This window comes from Staurois parvus, unplaced genomic scaffold (assembly GCF_062004578.1).
Source record: "Staurois parvus isolate SC_StPar_1 unplaced genomic scaffold, SC_StPar_1.0 ptg000027l, whole genome shotgun sequence".
Taxonomy (NCBI): domain Eukaryota; kingdom Metazoa; phylum Chordata; class Amphibia; order Anura; family Ranidae; genus Staurois; species Staurois parvus.
In genome coordinates this window covers 6,418,185-6,441,015 of record NW_028317823.1, presented here as the reverse complement: position 1 = coordinate 6,441,015, position 22,831 = coordinate 6,418,185, and the positions used below count along the sequence as shown (strand labels likewise).

Sequence of the window (22,831 nt, the reverse complement as noted above, 5' to 3'; positions counted from 1 at the left end):
CTTCCATTTTCTAATTTTTGCTCCCACAGTTGATTTGTTCACACCAAGCTGCTTGCCTATTGCAGATTCAGTCTTCCCAGCCTGGTGCAGGTCTACAATTTTGTTTCTGGTGTCCTTCGACAGCTCTTTGGTCTTCGCCATAGTGGAGTTTGGAGTGTGACTGTTTGAGGTTGTGGACAGGTGTCTTTTATACTGATAACAAGTTCAAACAGGTGCCATTGATACAGGTAATAAGTGCAGGACAGAGGAGCCTCTTAAAGAAGAAGGTACAGGTCTGTGAGAGCCAGAAATCTTGCTTGTGTGTAGGTGACCAAATACTTATTTTCCACCGTAATTTGCAAATAAATTCTTTCCAAATCAGCCAATGTGATTGTCTGGATTTTTTTTCTCATTTTGTCTCTCATAGTTGAGGTCTACCTATGATGCCAATTACAGGCCTCTCTCATATTTTTAAGTGGGAGAACTTGCACAATTGGTGGCTGACTAAATACTTTTTTGCCCCACTGTACATTATTTACGTAAACCGTGGAACTGACTACTAAATAACTATGATGCAAAAACACATACACATTTAATTTCCCCACAAAAGAAAAGAATGAAAAGAATCAAAATTTCTATCACAGTGTATTTGGATTCCTTCAAATTGTAGACAACATTAAGCTATTCATAGGAATAGTGTAATATTTATGAGTGTGTACAGCAAACACAAGAAAAATATCACCTTCATAATGAAAAGTCTATTGCACTCAGGAACAACATGGTCAACGCAGCTCTTATTTTTCTTCAATTGATCTATATGAAATAGATCACTTTTAAGAAAATTCTCCTTGCTCAGGGCTTGTTTCTCTTGTGGGATCATAGTCGCCTTTTTTATCTCAGATGCTTCCTTCAGCTGGTGAAGTTCTCTATACTCATTGATTAAGCAGTAAACACAAATAGTGACAGCATCATGCTGGCAGGAGAGCTGTGGCAGCCAACCGTCAGTAGGAATCTTTTGATCCTCCTTCAAAGCAGAATGTTCTTCACGGCCATCCATCAGAGCATGGACATCATTTATAGATCCTCCACATAAAAGACTATGGTTAATATCAGACACGGGAATGTAGCTGCAGGATATCTGTTGTTTCATAGCTACATGGGAAGAAAAGAAACATCATGAAGCATCCAAAACAAGGCTTCCCAAACTCCAGATGGCACTTGACTGTCCAACAAGCTGGTACAACAGAAGAAGCATAGGTTAGGCTTATAATTCTCAGGCTTAGGAGACTGGACAGATCTTCGCTTGAAGAAAACTGTAATTGTAGTTCCAGTTGGGAACAATCGGAGCTAAAGGTTTTAAGTCATTGGAGAAACAATGCAAAACCAGTTTGGGATTTACATAAAGCCTCTTGTCTGTTCACTGTTCTTTTGAAACTTTCAATATTCCTGTAGCAATGTTCTTGAACCAGGTGCCTTGAAAAAGTATCCATAACCCATTTTCCACATTTTGTCATGTTACAACCAAAATCATAAATGTATTTTAATGATATTTTATGTGATAGACCCACACAAATTTTTTTACAAATAAATATCTGAAAAGTGTGGTGTGTCTTTATATTCACCCCCTTTACTCTGATACAACTAAATAAAATCTAGTGGAACCAATTGCCTTCAGAAGTCACTTAATTAGTAAATAGAGTCCACCTGTCTGTAATTTATTCTCGGTATAAATACAGCTGTTCTGTGAAGCCCGAGAGGTTTGTTAGAGAATAAGGTTGTAGAGAAGTTTAAAGCTGGGTTAGGTTATAAAAAAATATCCCAAGCTTTGAATATCTCACGGAGCACTGTTCAATCCATCATTCGAAAATGGAAAGAATATGGCACAACTGCAAACCTACCCAGACATGGTCATTCACCTAAACTGACAGGCTGGGCAAGGAGAGCATTAATCAGAGAAGCAGTCAAGAGGTCCATGGTAACTCTGATGGAGCTGCAGAGATTCGTAGCTCAGGTGGGAGAATTTGTCCACAGGACAACTATTAGTCGTGCACTCCACAAATCTTGCCTTTATGGAAAGTGGCAAGAGGAAGCCATTGTTAAAAGAAAGCTATAAGAAGTCAAAAGTGTGGAAGAAGATGCTCTGGTCAGAAAAGAAAAAATGTAACTTTTTGGCCTAAAAGCAAAACGCTATGTGTGGTGGAAAACTAAGACTGCACATCACCGTGAACACACCATGCCCACCGTGAAACATGGTGGTGGCAGCATCATGTTGTGGGTATGCTTTTCTTCAGCATGGACAGGGAAGCTGGTCAGAGTTGATGGGAAGATGGATGGAGCCAAATACAGGGCAATCATAGAAGAAAACCTGTTAGAATCTGCAAAAGACTTGAGACTGGGGGAGGTTCACCTTCCAGCAGGACAGCGACCCAAAACATCCAGCCAGAGCTACAATGGAATGGTTTATATCAAAGCATATTGTGTTAGAATGGCCCAGTCAAAATCCAGACCTAAATCAATTGAGAATCTGTAGCAAGACTTGAAAATTGCTGTTTACAGACACCCTCCATCCAATCTGACAGAGCTTGAGCTATTTTGCAAAGAAGAATGGGCAAAAATTTCACTCTCTAGATGTGCAAAGCTGGTAGAGACATATTCCAGAAAACTTGCAGCTGGAATTGCAGCGAAAGGTGGTACTACAAAGTATTGACTCAGGTGGGCTGAATACAAATGCACGCCACACTTTTCACATATTTATTTGTCAAGCAATTTTGAAAACCATTTATCATTTTCCTTCCACTTCACAATTATGTGCCTCTTTGTGTTGGTCTATCACATAAAATCCCAGTAAAATACCTTTACCTTTTTGGTTGTAACATGACAAAATGTGGAAAATTGCACAGGGTATGAATACTTTTTTAAGGCATTGTATATATTCAGTAAGTAATGGAATCAAATTTAATTTTTCTAATGAAGTGAATGTGTTTAATGTGATTTCCTAATTTTCTGAAACCACTTCAGTCATGGTGGAATGACTTTCAAAAGGACAGCAAGTCCTAAATTAAACTGTGTCCAAACCCAAGATAAAAAAATATGGGGAGGCTCACCTTTCCCATGTTTCATCAGGTCTTGGCCTCTGTCTGTGGCTGCTGGCTTCTGAAGCTAACCACAGAGGGAGCACTGTCTTAAAAGGCTAACATGTGGGTTGCCCAGTGTTCGAGATATGTATCTACATGCTATAGCAGCCAGACCCCACATCGCCTCCTTGCATTCTCAGTGAATCCCTGTGTTTCTCAGTGCCTCTATTCCCTGCATTCTTCATCCTTCTCCTGTGATCTCCGGTGTTCTACTCTCAGTTCATCCCTTGTGAACTCTGTAGGGGAGATGTACTAAAACTGGAGCACTCAGAATCTGGTGCAGCTGTGCATGGTAGCCAATCAGCTCCTAACTTCATCTTGTTCAGTTAGAAGCCTAACCCTAACCCTTTGATGATAAAACCAGAGCTGCACCAGATTTTGAACTCTCCAGTTTCAGTAAATCTCTCCCAGTAGGATTTCTCCTACTGCACTCTACACCTCTCCTGGGACTGCTGCCCTGAGCAGGACCTTGGCTGTGCTGACTACATCTACATAGGTGTAAGGTATTTGGCTCCCATGCCCCATCTGCTTTAAGGGCTCGTTCACACTTGGCTGTTTTACCAATGCTTGATAAACGCCCCTATAGCGTTTGGCAAGCGTTGGTCCGGCGTTTGCGGAGCGTTTTTTAACGCTCGGCAAACGCTCCGCAAACGCCGCATGCGTTTAGCGGTGGTTGCTAGGCGGTTGCTAGGCATTTGCCGAGCGTAAATAACGCCCCACAAACACCTATAATGCAGTTTGAGTGGTGTTACCGCTCCGCAAATGCCCCGCAACCGCACACGCCGGCCGGGCGTTTGCGCAGCGGCACCATAGACGAGAATAGGAGGCTTCAACACCTCCTTACTCGACCAGAGGCGTCCGTTGTGCCGCGACGCAACGTGACACAAACGCTCCCGTTAGAACAGCACCATGTGCTATAATGTGCAGAACTGGCAGAGGCGTTTGGGAAGCGGTAAAAACGCTTCCCAAACGCCTCTCTGCCGCCTGCACACAACGCTAGTGTGAACGTAGCCTAAGGGTCCTCCCCACCTAGGGTTTCCACCTCATCCCTTCAAAACCGAACACATATTATTTACACAGGTTCTGTGGCTGATTAAGGTGGTAATTAAAAACACTTAGTAACTTATCTGCATTAAATCAGCCACATAACCTGTGTAATTAATATGTGTTCGTTTTAAAGGGATGAGGTGGCAACCCCATCCCCACCTGGCTTATATATGGGGCCTGACTCACCCATGACATCTCTACAGGAAGGACCTCTCTATCACTTGCTTATAACTTTTATTTTTACCATACTATTTTAGGACAAAGTATATAAATGGGAAAAAACTGAGAGAAAGGAAAACTAAAGCAGCACCCACACCAAAGACTACTAAATTGCAATATATATATATATATATATATATATATATATATATATATATATATATTTGGTTTTGGGTTTAGAGACACTTTGGTATTGATTTACTAAAACTGGAGTGTGCAAATTTACAGGGGTGGACTGACAACTCATGGGGCACCTGGGCAATAGGGGATAATGGGGCCCCTGTGTCCTCACCCACACTCAAACCACACCCCAAAAAGCCTATGAAAGGTACCAAGGGCATCTCATGGGGCCCCCTACTGACCCTGGGCCCTCGGGCAATGCCCGAATTCTCAAATAGTCAGTCCGCCCCTGGTGCAAAATCTGGTGCAGCTGTGCATGGTATCCAATCAGCTTGTTCAGCTAAGCTTTGAGAAAACAAACAAAAAATGGAAGTTGATTGGTTTCTATCCAGAGCTGCACCAGATTTTTGTTTTCTAAATTACAGTTAAAAAAAATAACCTTAAAATTGTAAGTTTTGAAAGTTATACTTCCTGGCATGACTGAAAGTGTAGATATTATAAAAAAAGGGTAGTGTTCCAAGAGGTTGCGTAAACCTCAAGGGAGTTAACTCTGTGTTACACACACATTTTAATAAAAAAAAAAAGCCTGGAGTTCTGCTCTGCTTTAACCCCATGTTCAGTCCCTGTGTGCTGGTTAGCGTATATCTAGAAACGTCTGACAATAAATCTGTACAGAACACAATCCTTTTCTAAAACAGTGAAATAGTTGGAATAGAAAGCCTCAATTAAGTATAGCAGCACTGTTCTACACTGCACAACACTTAGCACCATAAATGATGGGACCCCAGTAGGGTTCAGGAGACAGTGAACTCATCTTTGACTTTTTATTTACAATTCTTTACTCTTCTTCCTTCTGTTCTCTTTGAGTTCTCACAATTCCGTGTTTCTGTTTACACTAGTTGGAGTTTTCTGACCTTCTCTTTCCTCTTTCCTCAATCTCATTGCCCACTCATTTGCTGCACATTCACTGCGAACCACTCTTACCTAATCAGTCCTCCTTGATGGCAGAGTTGGCACAACTGAACAGATTTGATCCTGCAGTTTGGTTCTGGGTCGTTGTCAGAGACTGAGCTTCTCGTAATCTGCAGGAAATCAGGAACGCCTAATGTTTATGATACATGTGACAGTATGTACAGTTTCTGATTGGCTGCATGTTTTGAGAACATATGCTGCCAGGATCAGGAATGCAGCTGTGTGCAACCGTTGGGCTCTCTGCCTTTATTGACTTGCTTCTAAAAGTGCTAGTTGCCTGACTGTCTTTTACTTTTTTAAGTCACTGACTTGGAATAAATATGCAGTTAATGAAATCAGGGTATAGTTGTAAGACTTGATCTTCAAGTTTGTTTCAGGGGAAGGAGAAGCTCCATCAGCAGTATAGCACCTAAGTCAGGTGCCTCTACTGCTTTAGCCCAGTCTTGCTCCAGCCCAGTCTTGCTCCAAAAATGTAAAAAATATGTTACCCCAATATTTCATAATTCTGATATGCACAGTATCTGTTGTACCATATGTACTTGTGTAAATATGTATCCTGTTTTCTTTGTATTGCTTCCTTTGTGTGAAATTCCTGATGATCCTGCCAGTCCCCCTGCTTTCCTATTTTAAACTGACCACAGTAATCATAAGAGCACATCCTTTTCAGTTTTCTGGCTGTGCTGGGAAAATTATACAATGATTCCAATGATCAAACCTGTCCTCCTGACACCCCCTCCCTGTGCAGCCATTCAATGGGAATATCAGTGTGCTGCTCCTCCACCTCTCAAAGCCCCCTATGCAGCTGAAAGCAGAGATAACATAATCACCTATAGTATACACACACACACTATTGCCAAAAGTATTGGGACATCCCTCCAAATCATTGGACTCAAGTGTTCCAATCACCTCCATGGCCACAGGTGTATAAAGTCAAGCACCTAGGCATGCAGACTGCTCCTACAAATATTTGTGAAAGAATGGATCGTTCTGAGGAGCTCAGTGACTTCAAGTGTGGTACCGTGATAGGTTGCCACCTGTGCAATATATCCATCCTTGAAATTTCCTTGCTACTAAATATTCCACGGTCAACTGTTAGTGGTATTATAACAAAGTGGAAGCAACTGGGAACAACAGCAACTCAGCCACAAAGTGGTATGCCAAGTAAAATGACAGAGCAGGGTAAGCACATGCTGAAGCGCATGAAAGTCACCAACTGGCTGCAGAGTCAATAACTAAAGACCTCCAAACTTCGTGTGGCCTTCAGATTAGCACAACAGTCTGTAGAGAGCTTCATGGAATGGGTTTCCATGGCCGAGCAGCTGCATCCAAGCCTTACATCACCAAGTGCAATGCAAAGTGTTAGATGCAGTGGCCTAAAGCATGCCACCACTGGACTCTAGAGCAGTGGAGACTTGTTCTCTGGAGTGATGAATCACACTTCTCTGTTTGACAATCCGATGGACGTGTCTGGGTTTGGCGATTTCCAGAAGAACGGTACGTGCCTGACTGCATTCTGCCAAGTGTAAAGTTTGCTGGAGGGGGGATTATGATGTGGGTTTGTTTTTCAGGGGTTGGGCTTGGCCCCTTAGTTCCAGTGAAGAGAACTTTAAGGCGTCAGCATACCAAGACATTTTGGACAATTTCATGTTCCCGACTTTGTGGGAATAGCTTGGGGATGACCCCTACCTGTTACAAAATGACTGCGCACCAGTGCACAAAGCAAGGTCCATAAAGGCATGGACGAGCAAGTTTGGGGTGGAGGAACTTGACTGGCCTGCACAGAGTCCTGACCTTAACCAGATAGAACCCCTTTGGGATGAATTAGAGATTGATACTGTGAACCAGGCTGTCTCGTCCAACATCAGTGCCTGACCTCACAAATGCGCTTCTAGAAGAATGGTCAAACATTCCCATAGACACCCTCCTAAACCTTGTGTTCAGCCTTCCCAGAAGAGTTGAAGCTGTTATAGCTGCAAAGGGTGGGCCAACTCAATATTGAACCCTATGGACTAAGACTGGGATGCCATTAAAGTTCACGTGCATGTAAAGGCAGGCGTCCCAATACTTTTGGCAATATAGTATAATTTATTTATTGTGTGGCTAGCTCAGGTGGGGATCACCTTCCCTGGGAAAAAGGTAGTCCAGACAGCAGGATTTTCGTAAAATGACTTGTCATCAGTTTTATTTAAAAGGTTGCAAGCATCATAAATAAACAAAACAGAAAATAAACCCTTGCCATCCAGGCACTAACTAAACATAAGGGCTTCTTCCTTTCACCAACAAAATCAAAACAGAATGCAAACCTTTTCCTTTCTTGTACAATGAACCCTTTCATCCACAGCTCACTCAGATATGGCTCTCTGAGTCCCAGGCCAAGAGTGACTTCTTGCTCCAGTCCTACCTGATTTATACCACCTGCTGGTGGTCATCGGTGGACCACAAAATCCGGTCTGGAACCACCAATGCCATAGTGGCCTGGAAAACCCGGACTGGACACCTTAATCTCCCAGATATGAACGCATGCGAGGTGACACATAGCATGCATCTATCACCTTGCCTTTCATAATGTGTGTATATATATATATATATATATATATATATATATACACTGTATATGAGGTGGTGTCAAAAAGTTTCAAGACTAAATTTGTAACACGCCAACAGATGGCAGCACAAGGCTGCATGCACAGTCACAGGAAGCATTGACCTTCATAAGTCAATGTGCCAATAGACATCGTCCTCTGTGCAACTGGTGCTATTCTTACCATGTGCTTTACCACTTTTGCTATTTCATCATGGACGGCAAGTTAGAACAGAAAGCAAGCATGAAATTTTGTATGAAACCTGTGCACCCAAGTTTCGTTGCCGGTAATGATCCTGCCAGTAATGAACTGCCTTCCTGCCCAGGCTGATTTTCAGATTTCAGAGCTCTCACACTTAGAATGACAATTGCGCAGTCATGCAACACTATACCCATTTGAAATTATCATTTTTTGAGACAGATAGAGCTTTCTTTTGGTGATATTTAATCACCGCTTTTTATTTTTTGCTAAACAAACAGAAAAAAAACATTTTGAAAAAAAAAATATTTGTCTTAGTTTCTGTTATAAAATTTTGCAAATAAGTAATTTTACTTCTTCAATAATTTGCACTAATGAGGCTGCACTGATGGGCACTAATAAACTGCATTGATGGGCACTGATGAGGCAGCACTGATGTGCACTAATAAGGCTACACTTGATGATCAGTGCACTGATTATGAATGTAAACAATGTATTCACTGCGTCCTGTCATACTGGCCGGTTATTGGCTCTCCTTTGTTCACACAGAGACGTATGAGGAAAGAAATACTGATAACCGACAAGTCTGTTTACCAGACACAGCTGATCACATGGTAAAGAGCCACAATAGGCCCTTTACCACGATCTGTGATCAGCTGTGTCCAGAGGACACAGAGGTCACAGAGCGCGCACTATTCGAACACCAGGGGGCAAGTGGGAGAACATCCATGGATGTCCTACCAGAACTGGAGAGCCACGCTGTAGCCATCTTTCAACTAGAGCATGGTCAAGAAGGCATTAAGCTTCTTTTCCATCTTTTTATATCTGCAGTTTTCATTAAAATAATACCTACCGAGTGATTTTGCAATGAAGGTCCATGTTTAAGAATTTCCTGTTATTGGGTGACAACACTCTATCCCTTTCCCTCAGTTGTGCTCCTGAGTTGTCACCCTGTCACATATGCGTATAGTCATGCCAACACAGATTACCCAATGTGCTTAACTAATTTCAACAGCAGGAAACCCACCTTGAGCAATGCCATGAAGCCCCCGCTGGAGTGCATGTAGACAGAAAGCGGCTACAAGAAGTCGAAGATCAGCAGTTTTGGGATGAAAGATAGGAGGAAAAATAGGAGGAAATATTATTTTCTAAAATAAAAAAAACATGGCTGGCATATGAACGATCCCTAAGTGCAGGCACTAGAACTGGGCACATTCTATTCTAAATGAGGTCTAATTAAAGACTTCCTTAGAACCTTAGTTAGACCTCCTATAGAATACCATGTCCAATTCTACATTAGCCTGATGAATAAAGATACTTACTTGAGGTGATTGCAGCCATTTTAGAGCACTTTCAACAGAAACAATTGAGTGCTGTCCATGATACATTTTTTATTTGCACTAACATCTGATTTTTCAGGACAAGCTTTCAGGGTGTACTGCCCTCATCAAGGTCCAAGCAAGATTAGTATTGCTTGGATCTTGATGAAGGGGACATAGCCCAAAATCTTGTTCTGAAAAATTGGATGTTAGTGAAGATATAAAAAGTATCACAGACAGCACTCAATTGTTTCTACATAAAGATACTGAAATATATTAGTCTGTTTGGATCTAAAGAGTTTGCTAAGATGTCTACTGAGTTGATGGATCCTTTCTTGCTGTTTTTGAGTGTCCTGTACCTCTAGGAAGCCAGCCGTAGATGGATCAAAATTTGTCCGGTCTCTGTTGATCCAGCTGAATTTTGATCCATCTACGGCCGGCTTCATAGGGGTACGGGATACCCCAAAATAGCAGCAAAAATATCTATCAGCTCAGTAGACATCTCAGTGTACTCTTTAGACCCAAACAGTCTAATATCTTTCAATATCTTTATGTGGAAACAATTGAGTACTCTCCATAATACTCTTTATATCTGCATTAGCATACAAGTTTTCAGGACAAGCTTTTGGGGTTTGTCCCCTTCATCAAGGGCCAAGCAGTAATAATCTTGCATGGACCTTGATGATTGGAGTATACCCCCAAAATCTTGTCCTGAAAAATCGGATGATAATGCAAATAAAAAAGTGGATAACATCTGAATTTTCTCTATTCAGAAACAATTGAGTACTGTCTGTGATACTTTTTTTATTTGCACAAATCCAATACATATGTGGCCATCCCTGTTCAACAGAAGTCAGTTGTTTGGGGCCATCTACCTGCACCCCAGTCAAACTAGGCCAAGCGCCTGTGTTCCTGCAGCTGCTGCATCCCCATAGACTTGAATGGGAACACCTGGTGGCTCAAGATGTGTGGACTACACGCCTCAGCACCCATGTGAATGAGGCCTTAAAAGATTGAAGAATTAGAAGTGTGTCTGTTTGTTCCAATCAGTGGATGTCTGGGTGTAGCTACAGGGCAGGTCACCAGCAGGAAAAGTAGGAGTGACCATTAAAATTCAGCAGCTCCCTGGGGGTCATTATTACAGACAAGGTGGGGAAAATATTTAGCTTCATATGACATCCATAGGAAAGTATTTGGACTTTTGGTTTTTGGCGTTCCGCTAAACCTTTTGGATTATTAGGTATATAAGGAAGAATGGATGATTAGTGGCTGCGGAGATGAATGCACTGTTTGTAGAGATGTAATTCTCACTTTATCTCCATCAGCTGTTCACATGACATGAGAGGCTGACCCTATCAGTGTGACGAATCACATGAGCAAGAGGATGTCAACGGATTATTCAACGTGACCTAATGGGAGCTTTTTTTTTTATACTTTCTCTTAAACTTTCCATGAAGGATTTTTTTTAATGGAACTTCAAAAAGCTAAAGTGGAACCCTTTTTGGCTTTGAAATGGCAACATGTCATTTTATGAGTTTCTCTTGATCTGTGACACTAAACGATAACATTATCCTCTACAAATAATTAATTGCCACAAACATCAGAGTGGGAGCAATAATTCTAGGGACATCATTCACAGTTAACTTCAAACTGATAACTTGTAAAAGATTTTAAAGCGTTTTCTATGGAGAATTTTGAATACCATATTTTTTTTGTGACTCCATGGCCATGCGCAATTTTAAGACTTGACATATGTGGGATCTATTTACGAGGTGCAAACCAATCTTTTTTATTTTACCATAAAAATTGAGTACAATATTGCAATATTGAGTACAATATAGTGTTTGCACAAAAATTCATTTCAGTGCATTTTTCCTGAAAAGTGCAAGTTGGATAAATAACTAATTATGTGCGACATTAAAAATTGCAACTACCAACATTTTATTTTTCAGGGTTTCTGCTTTCAGAATATATATACCTTTTTGGGGTACTTACAGTCATTTCTAGAAAAAAATGCAAATTTTAATATTTGTGTGCAAAAAAATTTAAAAAATGTCCCTGGTAGGCAAGTGGTTAATTTCATCTTACTCATTGACTTCAACGCATTTTGAGAAAATGGTGCAGTGCCACAGAAATCTCGTTTTCGTTGATGTTTGCAGTTTTGCTGATCCCTATTTCCTTGAGATCAATCTCTTTTTGTTGAGTGGACTGTTTTTGCTGCTTTGCAGATTAAGGCTCCATTTACACCTCATGATGAGGAATCATGGACAGAATCGCTGGAATTCTACCTACGATTCTAAATCATGAGGCAATCACAGCACAACGCTTTGGGTGCCATTATGCTTCAATGGCACCCCAAATGTGATTCTGCCTCAACTGTGGTGCGACAGGATCGCGCGGCAATAGCAAAAAAAAATGCCTTTAAAAGTTGCATGAATTTTGTCACCCAAATAGGAGCAGGTGCTTCTTTTCGGGCCCCAAATGTTCATAGGGCAGCCCAATCAAGTGAATGAGCCAGCCCTATGCGACATGCAGAATCGCGTGAAAATTATGTTGCCAAAAATTTGCAGCAGGAAAGAGCCTAAGGGCTCATTCAGATGGGTAAAAAAAAGCTGCGTTTAGATACATACAGCAGATAACTTGTACGCATCTTAACCACTTGAGCTTCGGAAAGTTTCACCCCATTCATGACCAGGCCATTTTTTGCTCTACTACACTCTGCTTCTTTAACTAGTAATTGCACAGTCATGCAACTCTGTACCCAAATTAAATTTATATAATTTTTTCATACAAATAGAGCTTTCCTTTGGTGGTGTTTTGTCACCACTGTTTTTTCATTTTTGCTATATAAACAAAAATTTTGAAAAAAATAAATACAATTTTTTTACTTTCTGTTATAAAACATATCCAATAAAATGCTGTTTACACCAAATTCTGACCCTACCATCTGAATGGCGCAGCTGAACCAGTCTGCCCATTCTCCTCTGACCTCTGACAGTCATTTTCGTCCACACAACTGCCGCTCACTGGATATTTTTATCAGACCATTCTCTGTGAACCCTAGAGATGATTGTGTGTGAAAATCCCAGTAGACCAGTGGTTTTTGAAATCCTCAGACCAGCCCATTTGGCACCAACAACCATGCCACGTTCAAAGTCACTTAATTCCTGTTTGTTCCCCATTCTGATGCTCAGTTTGAACTTCATGAAGTCGTCTTCACCACCAGGCTCTACATGCCTAAATGCATTGAGTTGCTGCCATGTGATTGGCTGATTAGCAATGTGTGTTACCAAGCAATTGAACAGTTGTATCTAATAAAGTGGTTGGTGAGTGTATAATGGGACTGTGATAGTGTGACCGCAATCTGACACTAACTGACCCTGGGGGGAATTGTCTAATTGCCAATGACATCACCAGTGACATTAATAGAGTGATCAGTGATAATATCATACACTATCACTGTACTGACATTGGCTAAGAAGGGGTTAACATCTAGGGCAACCAAGGGGTTAAATGTGTGCCTAACAATGTGTAATGTATGTAAAGCGTGCTGATTTTGCTAATGATCTCTTAGTTTCTCATTCCTGCTTTGCAGAGATAAGAAACAGAGAGATTGTTTCCTCTTTATAGAGCTCTGTGTTGATTGTCAACACAGAGCTCTGGGTTGTGATTGTACACAGCCGATCAGCAGGTCCTTGTTGTAAATAATTGGCTGGGACTTGCTGACAAGCCACTCTCAGTGGGTGTTGGCCAGGGGCGACCAAAAAGTAGGCAGCAACATACAGTGCCTTGAAAAAGTATTCATACCCCTTGAAATTTTCCACATTTTGTCATGTTACAACCAAAAACGTAAATGTAATTTATTGGGATTTCATGTGATAGACCAACACAAAGTGGCACATAATTGTTAAGTGGAAGGAAAATGATAAATGTTTTTCAAAATTCTTTACAAATAAATATCTGAAAAGTGTGGCGTGCATTTGTATTCAACCCCCTTTACTCTGATACCCCTAACTAAAATCTAGTGGAACTAATTGCCTTCGGAAGTCACCCAATTAGTAGATAGAGTCCACCTGTGTGTAATTTAATCTCAGTATAAACACAGCTGCTCTGTGAAACCCTCAGAGGTTTGTTAGAGAACATTAGTGAACAAACAACATCATGAAGGCCAAAGAACACACCAGACAGGTCAGGGATAAAGTTGTGGAGAAGTTTAAAGTAGGGTTAGGTTATACAAAAATCTCCCAAGCTTTGAACATCTCATGAAGACTGTTCAATGCACATAAAATCCCAATAAAATACATTTACGTATGAATACTTTTTCAAGGCACTGTACATGTACATCACTTTGCCCACTTTGTCTGCAGGTGGGCAGTTGTTAAGTGGTAATGCAGTACTATAGTAATCAATGGGCCTATACACACAGCTGGGTGTACATGCAAAAATGTGTGCTGTGCTTAGCTGCGTAGAAAAAAATGAGGACACCTCTGTGTTCAGGACCACTCAAATCTGCAGATTCTACATGTGTACGCACAGGCGCACCTAAACGTGTAGGTGCGTCAATGTGTAGCCATTCATTTGAACTGAAAAAGAATTGTACACGCATCTAAATGTGTCTGGAATCTTTTGCCAGCAACAACCTGCGTCCGGTGCAGAAAATAGGCAGATGCCCGAATGATTGAGGCCTAAACGGCAACTTGTCGTGAGTTCATTATGGACATTTTGAACGTTTGGTGCAGAGTTGGGTGTTATCTGCCTTGATGGTATCCGATCTCACCAAGGCACATATCAGTTCAGAAATCATTAATACTCTGAATATGAATGTTCTACTCTCCTGACTATGGTAATGACAGCTGGGCTTCTTCAACTAGTTAAAATTCAGCCAGTGTTGAGTCTGATGGACATATTTGTTTCAACCTGTGATAGCACGTTATTAAAAATGAATTGGAAACATTAAATGGCAGATTTAATGCGCTCATTTGCATGTCTTTGCTGAAAGGATCTTGTGCATTTTAATTGCTGGCTTAAACTTTCTTTGGAAAAAGATGAATAGCAAGTTCTGAAATGGATAGTTTGTTGCAGGGGAATAGCCCAAATAAAATCAAGTGTTGGGTATTAGAACGGTGGTCTCATCTCACATCCCACATTCCAGAGAGCTCCCCAACTGGAGCTCTACTCACCTACTGAATCTGAATTGTAACCTGTAGCCCAGGGACTCCTGCGGCTTAGAATTTTGCTGCAGCTGTTCTATTAAACTCATTAAAGCTAAAGTTTAATCTGCTTCCTTGGTTTGCCTTTCCCTCTCATTAACATGGTAAGGGAATGATTAAAGCTGAACTCTGGGCAAGAAACCTTTCAATTAAATATACAGCTAGGTCCATATATATTTGGACACAGGCACAATTTTAGTTTTTATCAGGTATTTACCAAAACATATTCAAGCTATAGTTATATCATGGATATGGGCTGAAAGTGTACACTCTCAGGTTTAATTTGAGGGTATGTACATCCAAATTGGAAGAAGGGTTTAGGAATTACAGCTCTTAAAAGTAGCCACCCCCCCTTTTTCAAGTGACCAAAAGTAATTGGACAAATGAATACAATCATAAATAAAATGTTCATTTTTAATATTTTGTTGAGAATCCTTTACTGGCAATGACTGCTTGAAGTCTGGAACCCATGGACATTACCAAGGACTGGGTTCCTCCTTTCTGATGCTTTGCCAGGCTCTAACTGCAGCTGTCTTCAGTTGTTCTTTGTTTGTGGGTCGTTCTGCCTTTAGTTTTGCCTTCAGCAAGTGAAATGCATGTTTAATTGGGTTGAGATCAGGTGATCGACTCGGCCATTGCAAAATATTCCACTTCTTTTCCTTCAAAAGCTCATGGGTTGCTTTTGCAGTGTTTTGAAACATTGTCCACTTTGTGTGCGCCAAACTCCTTTTTAAACCCAGATATTACCTTATAAAAGTAGCAGTGACATCATCACTGTGCTTTACGTATCCTGGGCAGAGAGTAGAGCTGTAGGAGGGGGCTCAGCAGCTCCACCCACTACAGACTGCTTGCAGAAAACAACAGTAGAGGGCGTATACAAGACCAGTCACCTTGCATAAGGAGAGAGAGCAGCAGTGACTGGTCTTTATTACAAAAAGCTCTTGCACAGACGTAAAGTCTCACATTGGATTACTGCACAGATCTGGAAGAAATACACAAAGCATACCAAGATTTAAGCAAGAATAAACAGGACTGTTGCATTTGGACAATTGTTTTTGTAACACACTGCACTGTTTGTGGGATGTTGATCAAGCACAAGATGGAGGTGTTTCACAGTTTAGCTATTACAGACGTGAGTATAGAAAGGCATTGTTGAACTTGTATGCTGAAGGCAGGACTGTTGTACCCAGACAGGCTGAAAGCTTACTACGTTTCCCAGAGGAGCTTGTGAAGGAACAGGAGCCCGGGAATTTCCTGGAGGGAGTAGAGAAACTGTTTGAGGGTGAGGATGTGTGCTGGAGGCTGGTGCTGGACTCAGAGGGCCCAGGTTGGATCAGATCGCATTGGAGAGCCGGAAGGAAGGACTGCAGATCGCTGGTATTGCTAGCAAGCAGGAGAGCCGACCCTGCAGGCAGGCAGATTGTAGAATCATGACCAGTATCATTTTGCTCTCAGAAGAACCAAGAGGACAAGGAAGCCCCCCAACCAAGAGATGGTTCTACACTCTGCTAAGACTGCAAACTGAGAGGGTTTCACATCCCAAATTTTCTTCAGTTACCAGAGATCCTGTTGTTTTCTCAGTTATTTCAGTTCAGTACACTTGCATCACAGTCTACCACTTGAAATACAGACTTCTTAGCCCAGTTCAGTACTAAGGCCTATAGCTTGGCCTACTAACAAGGAACTTGCTTTCTACTAGAGTCTACTCCCGCCCCTTCCCCTACTGTATCAATCCTTGTCTTCACTTACCTCGAAAAAGGGACCCTTTCTAGTTCCACTACCATAAGTTAAGGGGGAAGGTCCCTACTCCTGTAGCTTTTCTTAACCCCTTGCCTACCGGGCACTTATACCCCCTTCCTGCCCAGGCCAAATTTCAGCTTTCAGCGCTGTTGCACTTTGATTGACAATTGCGCGGTCATGCAAGATTGTACCCATATGAAATTTTTATTATTTTTTTCTCACAAATAGAGCTTTCTTCTGGTGGTATTTAATTGCCGCTGGGCAGTTTACTTTTTGCACAAAAAAAAGTGCAAAAAATTTGGGCACAGGTGGGTGGCACTGCTGGGCACTGATCATCAGTGCCCTGATGATCGGTGCCGATCCCTGCTCTGACAACTGCTGGATCTCGGCAGTACTTTCCTCACGCTCTGACAGCGAGGAAAGTGCAGCCGAGAACCGGCAATTGCATTTCCCGGTGATCAGCGTGTCATTGGACACGGCTGATCACGTGGTAAAAGGCCGCTGTGATTGGCCTTTTACCACATCACGGGGCCGTCCGCAGTGTAGCCATCATTCGGCTATCTGCGGTTGGCAAGTATTTAAGGAATTATTGCTCTTACATAAAAAGGACCTCAACCCTAATGTGCCGCAACTAGGGCCCTATCAAGTGTGCAGAAGAGTTGTTTTTATACGTTGGAGTGATACTAAAGGGTACATTATTATTACAAATTAATCTGTAAAGTTAAACCCTGTTTCCAGCCTTTGAGAACCAAAAAGTTAGTTTTTGATAGCCTTTTCCAGCTCATTTTGGGAAAGATATCTCAGTATGGGAAGTGGTGTTTAAACTTTGGTCCTGCAGGACATTTGGGTTTGTCTAAGGTGATATTAGTTTTTCAAAGTATCTAACTTTTGTACACGCTTACTGTTACTTCTTTTGTGCTTACACTATTTATACACTGACCTCAATACAATCAGAGTATTGGTTCACCTTAAACTGTGTGATTATTTGGTGTTTCAAAGCCAGGGGGTTCTCTGTGTCAAGGTTTTACGGTGGTGTTAGCAGGGGCTGTGCTTTCAAATCAGGCTCAGAACAGACAGGGAGCCCAAAATACTCAGCAGCTCTTAAGAGGGTAGCGCTACATTTTCATCCTGAAGTTCGGCTTTATAAATATACTGTATATAGGGGTTGATTTACGAAAGGCAAATAAGACTGTGCACTTTGCAAAGTGCATCTGCACTCTGCAAGAGCAGTTAAGAGCTTATTTAATGAGCAGAAGCTCTGCTGACTTCCATCAGAAAATCAAGGACAAAATCCTGTTTTTTTTTTTTCATGACTTCCTTAACTTTTTATTCATCCCCCACATTTATAACCTTTGATACCACTTGCCCCACCCTATTAGATTGTAAGCTGTTATGAGCAGTGCCCTCTTAACCCTTTTGTGTTTTATTGTATTGTAATTGTGCTGTCTCCCTTTATATTGGAAAGCACTGGGCAAACTGTTGGTGCTACATAAATCTAGTATTATAATAATAATAATAATAATAATAATAATAATACATGGCCCTATTTTACCAACATAGCATACAGTATATGTGTTGTGATACATTGAGGGTTTTTGTTAGGCTGTATAGTACAATAAGTTCTATATGAATGCAGCAAAGGGCATAGAACAGTTCTGAAAAAGATTATTTTGTATTTTGCTTAGATTTCTAGTTCCCAGGTGGTGCTGGTCCACACAGCATCATCCCCTGTTCTTCAGAAACAACATATTTGCTTGATGGAGATTTCTCAGAGGAATGTGTTTTGGACCATTTTTACCCAATCTATAATAGGCACTGCATTGGGTAGTCAAGTCATATCCTGAGTTGGGTAAGTCAAAACCACCCAATATGCACAACAGCTGGTTGTACCCCTGCCTCTCCTACCCTGAAAGCATGCTTATTGGTGCTTTAAGGCAGGAGGAAATGTCCAACTGTGATGTTTTCAGAAGGTTCAAAACAGTCACCAAACATCTTCTCTGGAGTTCTTTTTATGCCTGGATGAGGATGCGTGTCAAGAATGGTATGTTTACCGTTCTAAACTGGTCCACAGAATATTGTCCAGTCTTCATTAGAAACTACGTACTGCTTGATGGAGACTTCTTGAGGAAATTTGTTCGGGCCATTTTTACTGAAGTGATAATAGGCATTGATTATCAGAAGTTATATCCTAACTGGCATTGGGCAATCAGGTCATAGCCTGAGTTGGAGTATGTGAAAACCACTGCTTGGTGAATATGCACATGTTGACTGCGCCCCTTCCCTTCTTACCTATAAAATATGTCTATTGGTTGATGAATGTAAGAGGTGGCCTCCTTGACCAACAAGAAAGCTTGGAGGGCAGGAGGAGGTGCCTAACCCTGACTTTTAAAGAAGGTTCAGAACAGTAATTAAATATCTTCTCACAAGTTGTTTTTTGTGTTAATAAAGAGGAATGTCAAGGATGGAATGGTAAGCTAGGACTTTGAGCTCGTCAACAGAATATTGTCCAGTATTCTTCCAAAACAACATTGCCTGAAGGAGATTTCTTGGAGCAATGTGTTTCGGACCATGTTTACTGAAGTGATAATAGGCATGCTTATCAGAAGTTGTATCCTAACTAGGCATCGGGCCCAAGGTGGGATAGGTCAATACTTCTGCTGAGTAAATATACACACGTTTATTGTGCCCCTGCCCTCATACCCACAAAGTATACCTGTTGGTCCATTACTGTGAGATCTGGCCACCGTGATCAATAGTTGATTGTAGCCCTGCCCCTCTCCCCACACCAAAAGCATGGCTAATGTCCATCAATGTGAGAGGTGACCTCCTTGACCAACAGTTTGATTGTGACCCTGCCCCTCCTACCCCCAAAGCATGCCTATTGGTCAATTAATGTGAGAAGTGGTCTTCTTGACCATTAGATAGGCTTGAAAGGCAAGATGAGGTGACCAACTGTGACTTTTACAGAAGGCTCAAATCAGTTACCAAACCTCCTTTCTCAAGTTCTTTTTGTGTCCAGATGAGTGTCGAGGATGGCATTCTATGTCTGCCGGAAGGGAATGTACTTTGTATGAAATATCTCAGCTCAGGTACTAGACATAAGTACTCATCGGCCATAATGAGTGTGTGTCCTGTTTTGTTTAAACATGATGACTTCCCTGCAGCTGCCAACTGTATTAGTATATTAGGGTACTGCATACAATTGTTGGAAGTGGAAGTGGAAATTATCAACACCTATAGTGTAGTGTCTCTACCTTGTGTTAGGTGTATTCAGTGAAAATCAATAGAAATAGTTTCTATCTGCAATTATACTTTTGTTTGTACTGTAGGAAAAAAGACATTATTTACATTATTTATTAAATATTTAATGTCGAACAGTAAGGGCCCATTCAGACCTATCCCTTGCAGTGCACAGCAAAGCACCATGTATGTGTTAGTGAGTTGCAGTGGCATTCATTTTCAAGGTAACCACAGTGCATTATAGTGCATGTCTGTTTTTCGGTCTGTTTTGGTGCGGTGGCTGCCCAATCAAAAGAATGTGCTGTCTTTTTACAAGGCATGTTACCACTCACATTGTGTATGCGTTACTGCTAAAAAGCCCCATTCTCCTGATGTAGCCAGCTTGTATGGCAAAAGCGGTTGAATTGGTGGAATGTTCTCAACTTACAGTCCAAAATAGATAAGTACCACATTGACTGTCATATTAATAACAATTATTGGCTTATTAATAGTATGTGATACAAATATACTGCACGCCATTGTAGTGATATTCTGGACAGAACTTTTGAGAGTATTAGCTGGAAATTGCATTTGGGATCCAAATGCTCACTGGATTTTGATGACATACAGTTGTGTTGAAAAGTTTGCTCACCCTGGCAGAAATCATGAAATTTTGGAATTGATATTGAAGATATGACTGATCATGTCACAAAACTGTCTTTTGTTTAAGGATAGTGATCACATGAAGCCATTTATTATCACATAGTTGTTTGGCTCCTTTTTAAATCATAATAACAGAAATCACCCAAGTGGCCCTGATCAGTTTACATCCCCTGGAATGTTTGGCCTTGTTACAGACACACAAGGTGACACACACGGGTTAAAATGGAATTAAAGGTTAATTTCCCACATATGTGGCTTTTTAAATTGCAATTAGTGTCTGTGTGTAAATAGTAAATGGGTTTGCTAGACCTCACATGGATGCACTGAGCAGGCTAGATACTGAGCCATGGGGAGCAGAAAAGAACATATAAATATAAAAAGATATCCAAAGGCTTGAATATGCTAGTCAGTACTGTCCACTTATTAAGAAGTGGAAAATTGGGGACACCTTGATGCCAAGCCAAGGTCAAGTAGACCAAGAAAGATTGCAAATAAAATCAAAAACCACTCTCTAAATAAACAAACTATATAAACACAATTCCCCACAGTACCATCAACACCTTTACCCCAAAAGATGTACAAAAATTAATAAGCAGAAGATGCTATAAAATAAATCCTCAATAATAAATATGTGCAGTCCAAACCCTATAAGTCCAAAATTAAATCAAATCAAGTTCTTCTCGAGTAACAGCGTAACACGCTTATTGCCTGATATGATTTTCAAAACTGTGTAAAACAGAACTTTAGATATGTACCAACATTATTAAAGACAATAAAAACAACTCTGATTCATAAAATGGGTTTTATTGTGTTTTGAAAAAAGGAAGTTCTGTTGCTGCACCCTGTATAAGGTCAAACCTAAACAACATTTTCAATTGTATCCAATTAGGCAGGCTCTTGCGCTACATAGTTGAAGGTAAATCTAAAGGAAATTGGGCAGAAATTGGACAGATTTGTAAGAAAATTGTATTTGTATTTTTATAAATTGTATGTATAAATTGTATGGCCAGCCTAAGGGCCCATTTGCAGCACATCACAACATATGACAGTGCATGTAGCATGTACTGCAGGGCATGTGCATTGGGGCTACTTTGTCTTAGTGTGCCATTCAAAATGAATGGTGCTAACATGCGTAATGTACATTGCGTTACCAAAGCGAACCGCACCGGAAAGGAGGTTCTAAATATTCTCTGAAATGGATTGATGTGACAGCTAGGCAATATCTGGTATAGATCATCAATATCAAGCACAGAATCACTGCAGTTTTTCTCTGTGCATTGGACTAGACTGGTATCATCTGACTGATTTGAAAGAGTACACTTCAGACAACATTTTAAAGCTAAAGTTTAGGTATGGCAATTTTTGCACAGTTACATTGGTCTAGCTCGGATCAATGTAAATTTGTATCATGCTCGTGGGATCCCTGTGGGAACTGGAAATCATTGTAGAAGGCGCTTATACTACAGTAGTTGCCATAGGCTTCCGGGTCCTGTGCCAAGCAGCTATCCTTCCGTTCAGTGAACACTGGTCATCATTGGCTCGTCTTCTCAATGAGTGCAAAGTGTTCTCTGATTTGACATAATGGATATTGTGACATCACCACGCAGCCTCTCCACCTCATCCAATCAGAGGATGCTTTGCATTTATTGGGAAAATGCAAAGTATTCTCTGAATGGTCGAGCGAGCGACCTCCTCTGTGTTCACAATGCAGCAGGGTAGCCACTTGGCACGGGACCTGGAAAGCCAGTAGACATCACTGTAGCAGCAGTGCATACTACAGTGATTTCCAGCTTGCACAGGGATCCCACAGGTATGGCACATGTATTCTTACATCAGTCCAAGCTGGACAAACGTAACTATGTAAAAATTTCCATACCTAAACTATAGCTTTAACCACTTGCCGTCCGCCTGCTGTTTATAAACGGCAGGACGGTGGCATTCCAGGGGCGGGTTGCCGTTCATAAACGGCACCCACATTTTTTAGCTGTGCACTCTCCCTGGGAGCGCGCAGCACCGCGATTCGGTGCCCGCTGTGTCGGAGGTCACAGTGGAACACTGATTGTCGGACGGGACCTCTGTGCGAGGTCCCATCATATGATCACTCGTTGGCCAATCAGTGATCACATGCAGAGTAGTAAGCAAGATGTCACTTGTGACATCATTGCTTACTACGTGTGAAATCTGTGAATGATCACAGCGGTCACATGGTATAAAACTATACACAACAGCCTTGTACCATGTGACAAGCTGTGACCAATCACAGCTCACACAGTAGTTCTCAATGGCTGCAAGATTGCAGGCAGAGAGAAGAAGAAATTATTTCTTTTACAGCCTTTATGGGTGTAAAAGCAATCAGTGTAAAAAAAAAAAAAAATCTTCATCACCTCCAAGTAGTAGTGTGTCACCATGGTGACACTGTACTGCTAGGG

At 41.2% G+C, this 22,831-nt stretch overlaps 1 protein-coding gene across 2 annotated transcripts in view; it reads right to left on the bottom strand.

Annotated features, from left to right (window-relative positions):
* Positions 1-605: 605 nt before the first annotated feature.
* Positions 606-22,831, bottom strand: part of CTSC (cathepsin C) — a 62,891-nt gene continuing 40,665 nt past the window's right edge. For both annotated transcript variants that reach the window (XM_089656678.1, XM_089656692.1), the window contains one exon: positions 606-1,131. In XM_089656678.1, the coding sequence (XP_089512804.1) occupies positions 665-1,131 (467 nt within the window). In that variant the 3' untranslated portion in view covers positions 606-664. The remainder of the gene's footprint in view (positions 1,132-22,831) is intronic.